This window comes from Aspergillus luchuensis, chromosome 8 (assembly GCF_016861625.1).
Source record: "Aspergillus luchuensis IFO 4308 DNA, chromosome 8, nearly complete sequence".
In the NCBI taxonomy this organism is placed as follows: Eukaryota; Fungi; Ascomycota; class Eurotiomycetes; order Eurotiales; family Aspergillaceae; genus Aspergillus; species Aspergillus luchuensis.
Genome location: NC_054856.1, coordinates 1966412 through 1982973, shown reverse-complemented (window position 1 = coordinate 1982973; position 16562 = coordinate 1966412). Strand labels below are relative to the sequence as shown.

Here is a 16562-nt window from a genome sequence, read left to right as displayed (position 1 = left end):
GTGCGTACTAGATATCGATCTATTGTTCTATAAGCGCTATCGCTAATTGTGGATCTTTAATTTTATAGTTAACGAACTGCCCTATCGGATTTCAGTACTAGACCCATTGCCGTGTAGGTGAGTAAAAATGGTGCTTTCTGTTGGCTGATCTCGGTAAAGCTTACATTTGGCACTATGGAAGAAACTGAACAAAGCAGGAAAAAGTGGCCAAGAGAAGTTTAGCTGTCATTCTCTATACAGTAAAGCGTTGTTGTCCTTGATATCGAGCGTTTAGCGCCGGAGCAGTCAATGGTGTGTACTTTCGGGCATCATCATTCTCTTTAGCAATGCGCATACATGCCTCGTTAATGGATATATACTGTATTGGCATGTTACATAGTAGACGATTTGACATATTCTTTTCTATTCATTTTAACATCAGATTTACTGCCAAAGCTATCCGTCTGCGTCTAGTAACTGCCACAAGGATATCATGCTAAATTAGAATACCCTATTACTACACGAAACACCTAGACTTAGTACATCAGTCTACCTCATCCACATGAACAGTCCGAATCCTCCCCTTCATAAACAGTTCCTGCTTCAGCACTGGCGCTTGCACAAGTTTGCCTCCACTGCCAAGTACCCATTCTTGATCAGGAGTTAGGCGTTCAATTACTAGCGAGGGCCAAAGTACAGCCCCAGCTATGGTTCCCTTCCCAGTCAATACACGGTCCTCGATAGAAGCATGAATCACCTCATTGGTAGGCTGTGGATTTCCATCACCAGTCTGCTTATACTGGAGAGGAGTCCTTTTTGACTTCCCGCCCAGAATGGTCTCTACCGTCCGAGCGAAGCTTCCCGTGTTTGTTTTACCGAATGCCGTCGCCCATGGAGCTGTGTCTGTCTCTAAAGGTCGTGGAGGACGGTCGAAGAGGTACTCCTCAATATCGAAGCTCAACTGATTATGCTTGGTGCATTGCGCGATCATCCAGGCCAGTGTGATATTCGCCAGTCGGGGGTCCTGCCCTCCTCCGCCCACATCTGTATGCGCACCAGAGAACCACACCTGCAGCAGCTCTTGGCCATCAGCATTCTCTGGCTGATGCCACAGTGTGGGCTGGTAGGCGCTTCTCTCTTCGTCCAGCGCAAGTGCATGAAAAGCATACTTGACCTCTCTAGAGAGCAGCGTATTGCGAAACTCGAGTTTCTCCCCTGACCAGTTTCCGAACATCCAGGGCTTATGGAACGCGACCGTGTCCCAGACCCCGACAATCTCTACTGTGAACCGTGGGAGGGGGTCGCGGAAACCCAGCTGTCGGCGTTTCTCCTCATCGTACACCGGCAACTTTCGGTCGTAGAAGTCATCGTATACCGTGGCAAAATTGTCCATGCCTCGGGGAGTCAACAGCCCTAGTTCGCAGACTATACCCGCGATCGCTCTGGCGGTATAAGCACCGCGTGAGAATCCAAAAAAGTAGATCTTATCGCCCTCCTCGTAGTTATCCACAAGGAAGCCGTAGGCGGCGCGAACGTTCGCACTGATTCCGATCCCGGCGACACCTAGTACATCAGTTAGAAATACCCATGGAACACGGGTCGGGTTCAACGTCTAGACACCGTACCTCCGAAATACTTGTCGGCTAGACCGGTCCCAACGCCTTTCTGGTAATAGACGATTTGAGGAATTTCTTTGTTCACTCCATTCTCTTCCACGACTGCCACGCGGCTTAGAGTGCGCGTCAACCGCGTAACATTCGACGGAGGTTCCTGAGAATCCGCTGTCGAGTCTTTCCAGGTTCCTGGGAGAACCGACCATTATTAGCACGGATTTAGCTTCCTGCAGTAGTTCAATCGAACATACCATCGCAGCAGACAATGAGACGTTTAGGTGACATTTTGCATGTGGATATTTGGGATTCTGTGGTTCGAGTGCACGTTTCACATGCTATTCCCTACCGCCCATTATGAACTCCCTCGTAGAACGCCTATTTATTTGGATTTGACGAGACCTCAGCTGAGCCCCAGCCACCGTTGGGGCTGTCAGCCTCACATCATCTGCCCTCGAACACGAGGTCTTCCGCAGACTGGGCAAGTTTGGACGAAGCCAAGATTCGTTCGTATCCAGCAGATGCTGGTGATCCGACGCGGCGTTCCTTGGCTACAGCTGGTGCGGAGTGAACTCCTACAGCGCAAACCTCATCCCTCATCACGAGGAAAGTCAAATGTAAAACAAGGTATTGGGGTCATGAGAATCTGGGGTAGGTACAAATATGAATAAGGAATGAAAGGTTGGTTCGCGGAAGCCATTCCCACAAGGAGGGGGTGGCGTTGAATACGGGTAACTTTAAATAGTAGAGTTAGCGGATCGACGAATACGAGGTTGACAGCCCTCCTCCGGACGCTTCTTTTCAAATGAAACAGAAACGACGTGAGGCGTCAGGCTATAAATATGAACCATTTTTGTGGTGCTACAAGAGGCCTCTAAGGGCACATTGAGGTGGACGGATCCCTGCTTGCAGCGCCATCAGGCTCTTGATGTGCGGGATATATTGTCAATCCAGAAATTATTGCTCCCTTGGGTATCTCTTCCTCAGAATTTAATTTAGGGCATAACACGGATGCCATGTAAGTATCCGATTAATTAAAATGCATATACCTTGCACTAAAAGATAGAAGTGGCCTGATCCCGTACAGTTGTCCACGTGAATGTGTCGGCGTGATAATACACTACAACATAAGCTTATATTGGCTCATAGAAACCATGGAACGGGCTGGAGGCCGACCGAACACCAAAGATGCAACACGGTAGACCGCTCCAGACTAGAAGAGATTGAATCTAAACGGTTATGAGGGCAAACGCGTGGTTCGTTCCACATTCCCCTCCTCGAAATTCCCAGAGATATATTAGATCCATTGCACTTGGACTTAGCCTTAGCTCCTTTTAGCTTCTAAACAATACTACTAGCCTAATATATATTCCAACGCTGCTACATAACTCATAAACACCATGCCCGTCAAAGACTACGGAATCTGGAAGGGATTTCCAGCTCACTACGAGCTGGAAGATCGTTTTGAGGACCCCAGATCCCCCCATCTCTCGCTGTACTACCATGACAATAATGCAAAAATGCCACAATTCGACCGTGACTACCGACACAAACACAAGGGCAATCCACCAAACAAGCAGAAGCCAAGGGAGATCCCTGGATTGTTCCGCGCAGCTATCAACATCAAGTCCACTGGCAAGGAGTCCCGGCTTGCCTATTGGGTAAATCACAAGATTGTCGAGCATCCCATCGCCGAGAAGCTATCTAATTTAGACTTCGGCTTCCACCCAATTGAAGAACTCACCGACTTCGATGGTAAAGGCCTGGACTTCATCCGAGGGAACCTCTTCACTACACAGAGCGGCCGTGTTCTTCCCCATGACATCCCTGGCACAAATAACGATATAATTGATGTCCTGGAGCCTGAGGTAAAAAAGGCAATTCACCACAAAGCTACAATATATCTATTCGGCTCTATGTTCAACACCAGAAACGGAATCCACAATGTTCACATGAACCAGGGCAATATTCCGCACTTTGTCAAGGATGATGGCGTGTTTCAGGATGGCGGCCTTATCATTGAGTACGACGATCACTGGACTGGCGTTTTCCTTGCATTCGCATCACAAGCAGTTCACACTGATAACCACAATGGACATGCTTTTGCAAAGCACGTCGTTACCTGGGCGGACGTTCTACCCAAGGAGATCATTGAGAATTCGGTGGCTATCAAAGAAGCACTCATCAATCCACGAGGCAGAGATGACCGGTCTGCCAAAGAAAAAGAGTTCGTCACGCTTGAGAATCTTACAAATCACAGAGTGGCCCTGGCATCATGGAGGTTTCATAATGCTGCTGGTCAAACTCAAGCGCTCCCTCACAATGCAGCTTTGGACTCTCGAGCTATGAAAAGGTTCGAGTTGTCAAACTGTCCTCTTTCTGAAAATGGTGATACTATCACCCTACTTAATGAGGAGGGACTGAGGGTCGACGGGGTAAGCTATGGGGCTCGGCAGGGAGCGACAGAAGGTCGTCCGATAGTTTTTGCACATTGAGATTGAGGCGTTTTGCAGCCAAGGTGGGTACTTCTGTCTTTACAATGATGACAATGTCGTAAAATGTTAGGCTGGGGAGCGTTGAAAAAAAAAAATCCGTGACGCAAAATTACTCATCCATCTCATTTTTGTTTTGCGAAGTGCTGATCCAGACTGTCAAATATTGCTACTCGATGTGAAACCTACTAAGCTCAAAATAATAATTGTGGAAGCATATTGCGGGATATGGGTTGAGTAGCAAACTTTGCAAAAGGCCAAATAATCTCGTCTCGATTACTAAAGATTTGTAGCGAGGCATGGCAGATGCCGTATAGCGGCCACAGCGCGCCCTCCGAGGTATAGCGTTTAGATTGTTTAACACAAAAACGTCGTAATAGAAAGGATTCTTCGCAAAAAAAAGTAAAATATCTAAACTGTCAATGATCCATGGTTTATGCGGCAAAGTTAGACTTCAATAATTGGCAGTGTGAAAATGATTACAGTACGTGGTGTGTTCGGCAGCCTTATCCACTGGAGAGATAAAGTTTAAAGGAATAGGCCACGGCTAGAATTCAAGATCGAACCACACCATGGTTTCTTGCTCCGGATAAGCATAGAACTCTTAAGCACGATTGAGCCATATTGTACCGTGGGTCCCTGTAGTTTGGCTGTCCACGGGAGTAGATTTCGTGTAGCTAGTTTTTCTTTGTTCATCTCCTTCCAATGATGAAACCTCAGTACATATTTCTCCGCACTTGACACAGTATCTACGGTGAGGTTGTATTACAAGAACCAATAATGTCATTGTGACGGCTCTTGGATGATCATTGGTATGTAGTTAGTAGGTACCCGCTTGCTGTGCTCTTACAAAACTGGGCTATTAGCCGGAGCGATGTTATAAGAAGACAATGCCCTTGGTATAGTGCTTGTACCCCCAAAACTACTGTATATTTGTTTAGGGCCAGATTTACGACACGTACCATTACAATGCGGGCTTTCCTTCTTTTCACAATCTGCACACTGTCAGTGCAACCAGCGATCGCTTGGGGAGATGTTGGGCATCGAGCTATCGCCTACTTGGCTGAGAAACACCTTACTCGTACCGGCTCTGATCTCGTAAATGAGCTTCTCGCCAACGATAAAGGTTTTGATATCTCTGACGCCGCAACGTGGGCGGACACCATCAAGTGGAAACGACCGCTCACTAGACCCTTGCATTATATCAGTATGTTATATGAATAGTATATGGACCACTCACCATCTAATTTGGCTTCAGACCCCAACGACGAACCTCCAAATTCATGTTCCGTCTCATATCCGGATGATTGCCCTGCCGAAGGCTGTATCATCTCACTGATGGCAAATATGGTAAGTTGCCTGTATCCACAATATCGTTGACACGAAATATTTCTTACTTTCATCCCTCTGCGTCCTCGGTCTCTAACACTCTGGGACAATAGACTCATCAGATCACGGACAAGAAAGCCAATGAGACCGAGAAAAAGGAGGCCTTGATGTTTTTAATTCACCTTTTTGGGGACCTACACCAACCACTGCACGTCACGGGAGTGGCAAGAGGTGGGAATGATATTCGTGTCTGCTTCGATGCCAAGGCTCCGTGCGACGATGACAACAAAAAATGGAACCTACACTCAGTCTGGGATACTGCCATTCCACATAAAATCAATGGCATCAAGCACAGTCTCAAACACAATCCTGAACGGCTGGCGTCAGCGAAGTGGGCCGATAGACTCCATCAGGAAAATAGGCCGCGACCAATTGATACCGAGTGTGCAATTACTCGACAACCCTTGAAATGCATCAAGAAGTGGGCGACGGAATCAAATCAGCTAAATTGTGATTTTGTGATGGAAAGGGGAATTGAGTGGCTTGAGGAGAATGATCTGGGTGGTGAGTATTATGAGGTAGCTGCGCCTATTGTTGATGAACAGATCTTCAAGGCGGCTATACGTCTTGCTGGTTGGATCAATGCCCTCGCAGCTAGGGCAGCGGCCGATGAATTCAGAGGCGTCCATCTTCAGGGTGATCTCTAATGTCGGGATATGGTCTGTTACATAGCTGATGCAAAAGTGTTTTTTGTTGTCATGCTTTAATGTGTTTAGGCTTGTCCTGTAATAATATCATTGATGAAAAGAAAGAAATATTCTTCTTATTGGTTGATATTACGGACAAAGAGACGCAAGTCTGATTTAGGTCATAATTAGCCGAGTAAATATCTGGTTGAGTCTCGCTATACTAGTAATTATATTTACCTCCTTGCATACCTATCATATCAAGGAGATGTATTCAAGCTTCGCTCATAATCCGGCAACGCCCACTTGACCATCCACTCTGACTGGAGCACATCTTCAGCTGTCGGTCGCGCTTCCGGTCGGAACAGCAACATCCTGCGGATCAGATCCACAAACGCGGCTCTCTCTTCCTCCTCAACCACACCTCTCCACTTTCTCCTCCACTTCTGTATGTCTATGTCGAATGCCTCCTCAAGGGGAGGCCATTTATTCTCCAGATATGCGTCTGTTGGATGCCCATCCTCCGTAAAGAACTTGCCTCTTCCCTCCCAACGCAGCCACCACTCCCTTGGCAGTGGTCCCAGTACATCGATATGTTGTGCCACAATTTCATCGTCGGGAACCATATCAATACTGAAGAGAGCTTTCATTCCCATAACCTCCCATATCGCCGTAGCTAGGCTCCAGATGTCCGAAGAATATGTAAGCGGCTTTTGTGGCTCAAATCTGGCTTCTGGGGAGCGAAAGGCCGGAGGTGTGTGGCAGTCTTGTCCAAGTCGAACCTCTGAGGCAGGAGCGAAGGCCTCGCCAAAGTCGCTAAGAAGTGGACGTACATCGGCCAGCGTCATTGTTTCGGCATATTTTCCTAGAAATAAAGGCTTCACCGCTTGAGCTGGGATATTAGGAGTAAGGGGCTTTCCATCGCAGCGCGAGATGGGAACTGTCTCGGGTTCCCCATAACCTTCTTACAATTCTTTGATAGAAAGATTGTCAAAATTAGATGCGAGCTTAATCATAATATTTTTTAGGTGAATATCTTGATTCAGTAGGTTCGTAATTAGCTCATGGGGACCACGTCGTGAGAGGGCCTTCTTGACGAACCTCCGTGTACATATCCGTGCGAATGCGTGTAAGCAACAGCCTGTGTAAGTCCATAGCACAGCGCTCGAGCCACGTCAAGGGGGAAAAGTCGGCTGAAAGAGATCTCCCTAAGATTGCCTTGTGCGGGGGCTGTAGTATAGCACGCATGTATCCCGTTTGGACCCTGTACTTGGAATTCGTCGAATATCATCGGTATCAAGCTGCGTCCGTGGGCAGGAGGTGCTGAGGATGAGGATGACTTAAACAGTGTCCTAAGTACCCTTGCCTCCCGTGGATGCGCGTCCGCTGTGTTGACTTTCAGGGCGACATATCTCTTAAGGGCAGTATCTCGAGCGAGCCAGACGGTAGAGTAACCACCATGACCTAGTTTATCTACGATGCGGTACCGGCTATGAAGCACGTCACCGATCATAACCGGGTGGTAACCTCCAGGCTGATATTCTTCAAGTTTTTCCACCCCCATGATCCAGTTGTACTCCACGCGAGCCTGAGGCTTTGTGAAACTATGCCGTGCAAATAAGCCTGAGTGGGTCTTCTGGGGACAGTGGGGCGACCTGACACTTGGTGGGGAGAAACATGGTTGGCTAATAGGTGTTGAGGAAAGAATAGAGCGCCCAAGTATCTGGGCATGACACTTCATGGTCAGTTGGTATGATAGATGCCTGATGATGGTTCCGAAGCTGCCTCTTGCGCATCTGGGAAGAAAGAAGCGTTCCACAAGCACGAACTGTCTGTTGCCGTAGTGATCATATATCACGTGAAGATGTACTGTCATATATATCATCGGTAACTAGCTTACTTGCCTTTATACCTGAAAGGCACGGTGTCAGAGAGACTACTCGGTTACAGGTTCTTCGCTCGATTTTCATGGAGACTCCGTATACAGATGACCGAAATTGCCCATTAAAACAACATCTCTTTTGTTGATAGCATCGGGATTATATGTGAGATACCTGCTGAGTTGGTTCTTAAGTACTGATCCAAGCTTTCAACCATGTATCATCAACGCTGGTTATAAAATACTGGAATACTTAATATCACCATTATACAGCCTGGAGTTACTGAAGCGACTCGCAGCTGGTCCTGTGTCTTCGACTAAGTTATCAGATACCTAGGGTATCCTTCCTCCTAGAAGGAAAAGACTGTGAAAAAGCAGGAACTAATTAAAATTTGAAAAAAATATGACCTAACAAAAGTGAAACTCTTAAAACGAATGAACTGACTGTTGAAGCCAGTTATGATTAGCGATGTTGCGATTTGCCCCATGCTTGCGGCATACTAAGCTTGCCCTTGAACAGAACAGATTACTAGTTTAACTTGCCTCCTATCAGTCTTCTTGCTAACCAAAGTACGGCCCGTCGTTTAAACAAGTCCACTCCGTGTACATCTCTCTCCGTAGAGGCAGGAAGTTAAGGGAGGAGAGTAAAGTCCCCAGACTCCGCGTAGATAGTATTGGAATCTGAACAGGAAGCAGCCCGGACGCGATAAGGACTAGAAGACGCAAACTTCATTTCAGCAAATACTGGACACGCACCCCACGAACGGTACTAAAATTGAGTCTACCACATACGTTGTGCGAAGGGGGGAGGGGCAACTTGGCGGAGGAATCGTCACACAGCCCCCACCATCAGTTGTGATGGGCGTCCGGCTGAGGAGATCGACGATCTGGGGAGGGAATTCCCTAAAGTTGGTGAGGTAGAGGCAGAACTGTGGCGGATCAGTGCTGGAGAATGTAATTACATTAGCTAGGGCACTAGACCATGTTTCAAAGTTTCGAGTCGTTCGCGATACTTACTTGACCGCGGTCCAGCACACTTGCCATGGCTGGTTGCAGTGAACAGTGTCACCGGCAGCGGGCTTGATAACTGCGATAGCGCTGGCAGTCGTCAGAAGGGTGGCGATAGCAACAGGAATAAGATGCATGATGAGGACAAAGATTATCTTGCTTTAGAGTGTGTTTTTGGGGTTCTGATGGATGTTGCATTGGCTTGATCAAATTCGTGGAGAGCCAGCCTTCTTATACCAGCCATGTCGACTCTCACGCTGCTCTACTCGCTTACCTTGTAGGTTTGACTGGTGTTTGATCATGACAGTCAAGGGATCTATGTCTAGTACGTGGCACAGCCACTCTCATTACGAGATGAGCATCTGTATGGACGGAGCGGAGTTGGATTCCCAGTTCGTGATCCTGAATCAATGTTTCACTAATTATTGCTGCTAATTAATCAGATCTAGCATTTCATATGTTGCCCACGAGTGACTGAAACGTGAAGCCAATACGAGAAAAGAGGATAGTGGATGTATCCCATGATACCTCGTGTGATCTTGAAGTCAAAGTATGCTTTTACAATTGGCTAGTATACATCAGGCCTCCTACTCCAAACCTTCCTCACAAGGGTATACGGACACGAGAAAATGGATTTGTTATCCGAGTTGCCTCCTTGGCGTTAACGGTTGATTCAAGAGAGCCATACTGATGTGGCTGACAATCGTGTTGTATGTTCAAGAGGTGCGCGAAAAATAAGCAGATTCCCAATTTTACCAGAGCGCTGGGGATGTGTAACGTCTTGTATACTTGCAACAATGACCAGCATTTAACCTCTGCGACCAAGCGTTTGGCTTCAAGTCCAGGTGATGATAGGTGTATCAGAGCTTCGGACGACTACCCGTGGTCGTACGGCCTTCGGCTATGCATTGTCACCTGCCAAAACGCACCAATAGCATTATATTCCGATGTAAGATTCCATATGACAAGATCGATCCGTTTGAGTAATGGAGCTACTGCATTAGGCAGTATTACAGGAGATCTTCGTGAAACAGGTTGGCGTTGATATGTCCCGTTCATAATCGCCTCCAGGATTCCCACGTGTGTTTGAAGAATATTGGCAAAGGATCATACAAGATTCAATCATTATACGTGTGATCCTAGTTTGATTGGCACAGGGTGGGGAACTAAGTTAATTGTACAATCACGGCTGGAATTTCATCTGCCGATCTAATCCATGGCGCTCAAGATACTCTCCGAATAATGGAAATTACCAGATCAATTGCTGTCTACTGGGTCTTTCACAGTTGCACCAAGAAGTGCATGATCGGGGTCCAAACGGTACGCCAGGTGATAAAGGCTGGGCGATATGCGATAGACTATATGTAAGGCATACAGCTATGACAGCTACGAACGAGATCACTAACAAGCCCTATATTGTGGATATGGAGGTATAATAATCAGTGGCCCTTGAATAGCTACCCTGAAGCTGCTAGCATATCTATGGTGATGGTGTGGAATAGGGTAAAGAATGAGTTAAACAGTTAGGCGGACTTGAGACAATCAGTATTGTCATGTTCGGGATAAATTAGAGGCCATGGTCGAGGTCATTGAATCATCTTGTGGCCTCGGTTTTGGACATGGCTAATGAGTTTGCCCTTGGCATGTATGCCTAGTAGTACTCCGAATGCCTCATGCTGGAGACTAGCTCAGTTTTACGGGTCTAGAGTGCAATTCATACCTGCCACCCACATTAACCACCAAGGACGAATCTGTATCTCTCTGTTTCACCATAGTGTTTGCATATCTATACCCTTATCTAGCCAAATATATGATCACTAAAAGAAAACACATGCAGAGTCATGTCGGAACCGCAAGATCAATTGTCCGGCATATCCTTGTTTACTTCCTACAGCGACCGAGAAATGTTGACTTGTTCATCTTCTGGAGGGCTCTGTTCACAATGTGGCTCTCCCTTATCCCGTCAATCATAACTCCGGATTATACCTGGCCAGCACCCGCTGTTACTACAGTCCAAAGAGTAACCCCACCAGTGCCCGCCGTACCAGGCGCCAATAGCAGATGGCTTTGGGGTAAAGCACATGGTTTGCTCTACCACTTCTCACGGTGCTACTGCTACCTGTTCGGGTTATATTTTGACCCGCACATTATCCAGCTGCCGTTTGGACTCGTTCTAAAATGGACCGATCGGACGAGCGTGGAGGAGGTCATTGCAATGCAAATGGCTCGAGCAGCTGGTATTCCAGTCCCAAGAGTCCTCAGCTGCGGAGAGCACGTTACTCCTCACTTGACCCGAGAGGTCTCGATACTCATGACGAGACTGCCGGGCTTCAGTCTTGTGAACTCCGATGATCCCTTGGAGGTTGCTGACGAGGGTCCGTGGCTTGAAGAACTGAAGACTTGCGTCCACGCTATGCGCGAGTGGGAGCCACCAAGTCAGGATATTATCTGCTCGCCTATCGGAACGGCCCTCCGCAGCTCGCGCGTCCCTGACCACATCATGGGTCCTTTCAAAGATCACAAATCATTCTACCAGCACCTTTTTGCACCAGCATCTCAGCATGGTTTCATATCTGTTGACGATTACAATAATACATTCGCTACTGCGAAGCAGTTACAACAGCGCCCTTATAAAGTCAAGTTCACTCACGGAGACCTCAAAGCTCATAACATTCTAATCAATGAAGATGGGCACTTGGCTGGCTTTCTCGACTGGGAATCGGGAGGTTGGTATCCCGAATTTTGGGAATACACGACAGCAATGCGCTTCGGGAGAGACAGCTGGTGGTATCAGGTTACTATGTGGATGGGTGGTTATGAGTATCGAGAAGAGCTAGAATCAGACAGAGCGTTGAACCTTTTGACGGTGGACTCTTACATAGCTTTTTGATTGCGTTGCATAGACAAAACCGAATTCCCAAGACTTGGTGGCATTTCACTAGGAAGGTTTAATCTACATGGACAAGCTTCTTGGATAAATAATACGGTCCTTGGACGTCAATATGTGGGTATATCTCAGTTGACGCAGAGGTACTATGGAATGCTCTAGATTACTTCGAAAGCCAAAAGCCACAGTAACTGACCTCACGGGTCAATATTATTTATGCTATCACTGCATACTGTCAGCATATATAGCTTTTGATTGATCAGATATTGTCTCAAAATACTTTTAACACTGCTCCGCCGTGGAATATGATCTGCAGATTGCATTGGAGGATTCGACTCAATCGATTGGTAGACTAATGTAGACAAAAGGTAGAACAGATTCTGGGTGGATTTGAAATTGTGATCTATCCTTGGCCATACCCTAACTGAACCTTACTGGAAAGAACAATGATGTTGATACCATATGGGCGAAATAATTGTTAGAGACTCCAGGCCGATTCACAGCCACATGTAATCAGAGCATCGTCGTATTCATACCCTGCCATGGTTAGCTATATCTCGGGAATCTCTATCTTATGATCTCCAGCCGACTTTAATGTAAGAGACTTTCGTGCGGCGCTATAGTAGCGCGGCAATTCCATGCCGACCCACGACAGCTTGGGTCTGAAGATCGATCTTCATGTGTTCTACATATGCTGTGTTTGATCAGGATTCTTCGGCGGGACTTCCAAGAATTTCACTCTTTTCAGAAAACATTCGCATTTTGCTCTATATCACTCCTTCCAATGTTGATTACAGTACATACGACCACAGGGTGTGGAAAACAGGGCTTCCCGTCCGCTCAGCCGTACTTAAGCCACACGCCGGGAGGTTAGTAGTTGGGTGGGTGACCACCAGCGAATCCCTTCTGTTGTATGTCTTTATATCTTTTTTTCTTGCTTCAATGCTCTCAATGTCATTAAGAATCATTAAGAATCAGAGGACAGGATCAGTAAGATCTGGCGGGTGGGGCCTTCCTGTCTCCGCTGGGGTTGCGGAATTAACTAATCTCCGTCCATTCTTTGATAACATTATGAGTTATAATGTTATCAAAGAATGGACGGAGATTTATAAAGCCAAATAGCAGTGACGGCCAAACTAACTCTAAGATAAGCATGAACAAGGCTGGCAATGCAACCATCAATTGGTCTACTACCATGAGAAGAGACAGTTCATTGCTGGCAGAAATGAATGGATTGGGCTTGATTTATTGTAACTCATATTTGAGGGATTAGAGAAAGTATATAATCGCGAAGCTCATGCCGCCCCCCTTCTACATGTTCTTCATTGACAGTTAAAGTAAAATCAACACTGAGCTGAAGAAAGTAACCGTTTTAAAGATCTATAATCTATGCGTGCGTATTACTGCTTTAATGAAAGGGCCAAGACCCACTTTTTTTATTGCTCCATAAGATTGCGGATGAGATGTATCCCTTAATACGGAGTAGCATGAACCCAACCACACTTGTTTGTGGTGAAAGAGACTGTACATTAATAAAATGAAACTAATAATTCCTTTAGCCTGCTTTTTGTGACAAGAATTATGAAAACTATCTCTCCACTCTAGAGTGGGAAGAAATCGTTGAGCACTGTAAAGAGAACTCTACCACACTGTGCATTTATTTACACCTATCAATTGCTAGACAGGTAGTTATGGCGGACTGTTTGACACCACCACATCTTATTATCAGTGGAGAGACATGAATATAACAGGCGTTGTTCCTCTGTTCCTCTCTTTAATTTATTCAGAAACTGAAATTATCTGGCACCAAATGAAATAGGACATCGGAACTCCTCTACTGACACTATGGGTCAGACCGCCATTCTGCGGGAAAGTTTCTAATTGGCCCTGGAACATCTAGTGACTCAGACCACAATATTAACTATTTAGCTAACTCTACTAGTCGTCTCACCCTGTCGTTATTGATACCAATTTTGATACGGTAGGTCCTGTCAGCAGAAGGAGTACTTCCGCTTCCTTTTTACTAGGTACTACCTGCGTGATATCTCATAAATAGCTCAAGTGGCCACCGGTAATCTCAACACAACGTCAGCCCTAAGCAGGAACTCTGGTGAAGTTGAGGCTAAACCATTATTCCTTATATTGTCGTACAATGATCGCAGTCACATGAAAACTTCCTTAAGGTTTCTGAACAGGTTGCAAGGCTGGGAGGCTATCGCAGTGTCCTCTCTGGACCCTACGCTGCTAGCAAATACAGCCTAGGTTTCGTAACTTAATCTCAAGGGTAATAAAGTCTAGGTTAAATATCTGTATAGCTTTTTCGGGACAACTATGAACTATCATCAGATGGTCATGGAACTTGGCGTAGGGTCTAGCCTTACAACTCCTTCTCTTATTGAGCATAAGTTCATGTTCCAGACCCTGTGCTTGATCCGCCGACGTCTTATTGAAGTCATGTAAAGATGTTCGGAAAGAAAGGATGGTCCATAGGAAACGCTTGCTCGCCTCGTATTCATCACGAGTAGAGTGCCGTTTTCATCAGTATCTTTCGTCATATTTCCGCTCACGTACATAAGGAACATACCAGACAGAGAATGATCAAATTGTTCAACGAAGAGAAGTCACTTCTATTTAAAGGTCGGTCATGAAAATTAGATGTCTCCTCGAATTTTAGTATTCCGAGCCAACTCAATAAGCTGTGAAATTATCAACTAAGGAATTTCTTATACATCTTATCTACTGTTCTCAGCATGCAGTCCAACATATGGTCTATGATACTCCCTTTACCTAATGGCATCTTAGTCCTACCATCTCAATTTTCACTGGCGAGCAATGAGTTTTATGAGCAATCTACTACTTGCCAAACACAAAACATTAATCTCACAATTCCAGACAATGCATTTCAACATGGTAATCCTCATTTGCTATGTGTGCCTAATCCATGGTACCGGATCGTTGTCTTCTTTCTTGTGAATTACTTAGCACATGCAGCATCTGTGAAGTCTATACCTGGTGAGAACATGTTTTCTGCTTTGTTTAATGTTGTTATCGCTCTGATTTATCCTTACTATGGGATTTATCGAGGATTAGATGCCATTTGTCGGTGCGGCAACTGGTATTACCAAGATCCTCTTCGCATGGCTGCTCGCTCTGGTGCGTTGTGTACGGTTGTTCGAGATGACCAATGGTCGCCAAGAGCTGGTCAAACATTACGGGATGTCTACCTTCATGCCGGCGGACAAGCACAAATCTCAGTCGACCGTCGCAATCTTGAAGAAATAGATTTTACATCCACATTTCGGTGCAGAGAAGTACACGGTCAATACAATCTTCCTGCTGGCTACAAATTGGCAATGCTACCCTCGAACGCCAGCGTGGAGCCACTACAGAATGTCAGAGATATCCAGATATCATCTACCAACAATTTTCCAAAAGCCATAGTCGCAGTGGTGCAAGGGTTTTATGCTCTCTACACGTTGATCAAAACTGTTGGTCATGACCAGGACCAGATCCGACTCTACGGCTTCGCAGCGTACGGATTTACACCTCTACCTTACTTGGTCATGTCAGCAATCAATTTTGCCGGAAACGTTGCTACCCCTGGTTATCCAACCCTCTATTTGGTCGAGTCACATGAGCTCGATGAGGTGAAAAATATAAACCTTACTGACAATGGAACCACCTATGGCCCGGGAAGTGTTCGTTGGTTCGATGGAACTGTTGGGAGGCTAACTTATCGCAATAATAATATGCCCAGTGTTCAGGTTAGGACTGTGCAGCAGGGCGACTTGCAATTAAGCTGCTCCGGAAACAGCGTGACAATTGTCCAGAATTCTGCCATAAAACAGTCAATTCCCGCATACACACAATTTGACACAATCGCAAATGAAAACGAGAAATGGTTTGACAGATATGGCCTAAAGTCTCTTATTGCAACTGGGATCATTATTTTCATACTTGGTGCAGTGCCGGTGATCATTATTTTTGCCTACACGGATGGACAAGCGGGAGAAAACACCACTATCTTCAAAGAGGCTGCCGTCCTTACCTGGCTCCTGGGTGGGATTGTGATTGGGGGTATCCTTGCCCCTTTCAGGCAAAGGATCCAAACTAAGTACCCAGGGGCCCCGCCGTGGTGGGAGAAGACACTAGTCCGGTTGTTTATCTTCTATATTATTGTCTACGCTGCACCCACAGTTCTTGGTGCTGTGGCTGTCGTATTGATGATGCATGATTATGGGTACTGTATAGCCTTGTCATAATTAACCTGAGCTCCAGCCCCTCAGTTGGGACTAGTAGAAATAATAAGACTTGGATGAACAGCCACAGCGGCCTTTTTGGACCAAGTTATACTTGTCTATCGATCGGACATCCGCTTAGACTCTACTCAAGGCTGGTGTATGAGATAGTTATGGATACTCTAGCGGGCTCAATCAGGTATAAGAATATGGAATGAATGGAAAGGAATGCATTAGTGGATGGTACCAAGATTAATGCGACAAACATGGCGTGACGGAACATTCGCAGAGCTCGCTAAGGTGGATTTGAAAGATTGCATCCCGCTTGATCGATGAGTTCCTGGGTGATTGACTATAAAGGCGGCGCACAATATCTGGCCTGCTCTATGACTGGCCACCGGATTAAAGCCCGAAATCCTGATTCTTGACTACAATGAGAGAGAAAGGAGGCGGA

The 16562-nt window shown here is 46.1% G+C and overlaps 6 protein-coding genes across 6 annotated transcripts; 4 read left to right on the top strand and 2 right to left on the bottom strand.

Annotated features, from left to right (window-relative positions):
- Positions 1-523: 523 nt before the first annotated feature.
- AKAW2_80707S (T6SS phospholipase effector Tle1-like catalytic domain-containing protein) lies at positions 524-1877 on the bottom strand (the record flags this gene model as incomplete). The annotated part of the gene is made up of 3 exons (XM_041681757.1): positions 524-1542; positions 1605-1781; positions 1844-1877. The coding sequence occupies 3 exons, from the start codon at positions 1875-1877 to the stop codon at positions 524-526; spliced, it is 1230 nt and encodes a 409-aa protein (XP_041548668.1).
- A 1112-nt stretch (positions 1878-2989) lies between these two features.
- On the top strand, positions 2990-4084 carry AKAW2_80706A (uncharacterized protein; the record flags this gene model as incomplete). The annotated part of the gene is made up of 1 exon (XM_041681756.1): positions 2990-4084. One exon carries the CDS (start codon positions 2990-2992, stop codon positions 4082-4084), a length of 1095 nt encoding a protein of 364 aa, XP_041548667.1.
- A 966-nt stretch (positions 4085-5050) lies between these two features.
- Positions 5051-6117, top strand: AKAW2_80705A (S1/P1 nuclease; the record flags this gene model as incomplete). Its single annotated transcript, XM_041681754.1, has 3 exons — positions 5051-5288; positions 5340-5431; positions 5524-6117. The coding sequence occupies 3 exons, from the start codon at positions 5051-5053 to the stop codon at positions 6115-6117; spliced, it is 924 nt and encodes a 307-aa protein (XP_041548666.1).
- Positions 6118-6356: 239 nt separating this feature from the next.
- Positions 6357-6944, bottom strand: AKAW2_80704S (uncharacterized protein; the record flags this gene model as incomplete). Its single annotated transcript, XM_041681753.1, has 1 exon — positions 6357-6944. The coding sequence occupies one exon, from the start codon at positions 6942-6944 to the stop codon at positions 6357-6359; it is 588 nt and encodes a 195-aa protein (XP_041548665.1).
- A 3870-nt stretch (positions 6945-10814) lies between these two features.
- On the top strand, positions 10815-11873 carry AKAW2_80703A (uncharacterized protein; the record flags this gene model as incomplete). Its single annotated transcript, XM_041681752.1, has 1 exon — positions 10815-11873. One exon carries the CDS (start codon positions 10815-10817, stop codon positions 11871-11873), a length of 1059 nt encoding a protein of 352 aa, XP_041548664.1.
- Positions 11874-14796: 2923 nt separating this feature from the next.
- AKAW2_80702A (uncharacterized protein) lies at positions 14797-16132 on the top strand (the record flags this gene model as incomplete). The annotated part of the gene is made up of 2 exons (XM_041681751.1): positions 14797-14800; positions 14862-16132. The coding sequence occupies 2 exons, from the start codon at positions 14797-14799 to the stop codon at positions 16130-16132; spliced, it is 1275 nt and encodes a 424-aa protein (XP_041548663.1).
- Between the last annotated feature and the right edge of the window lie 430 nt (positions 16133-16562).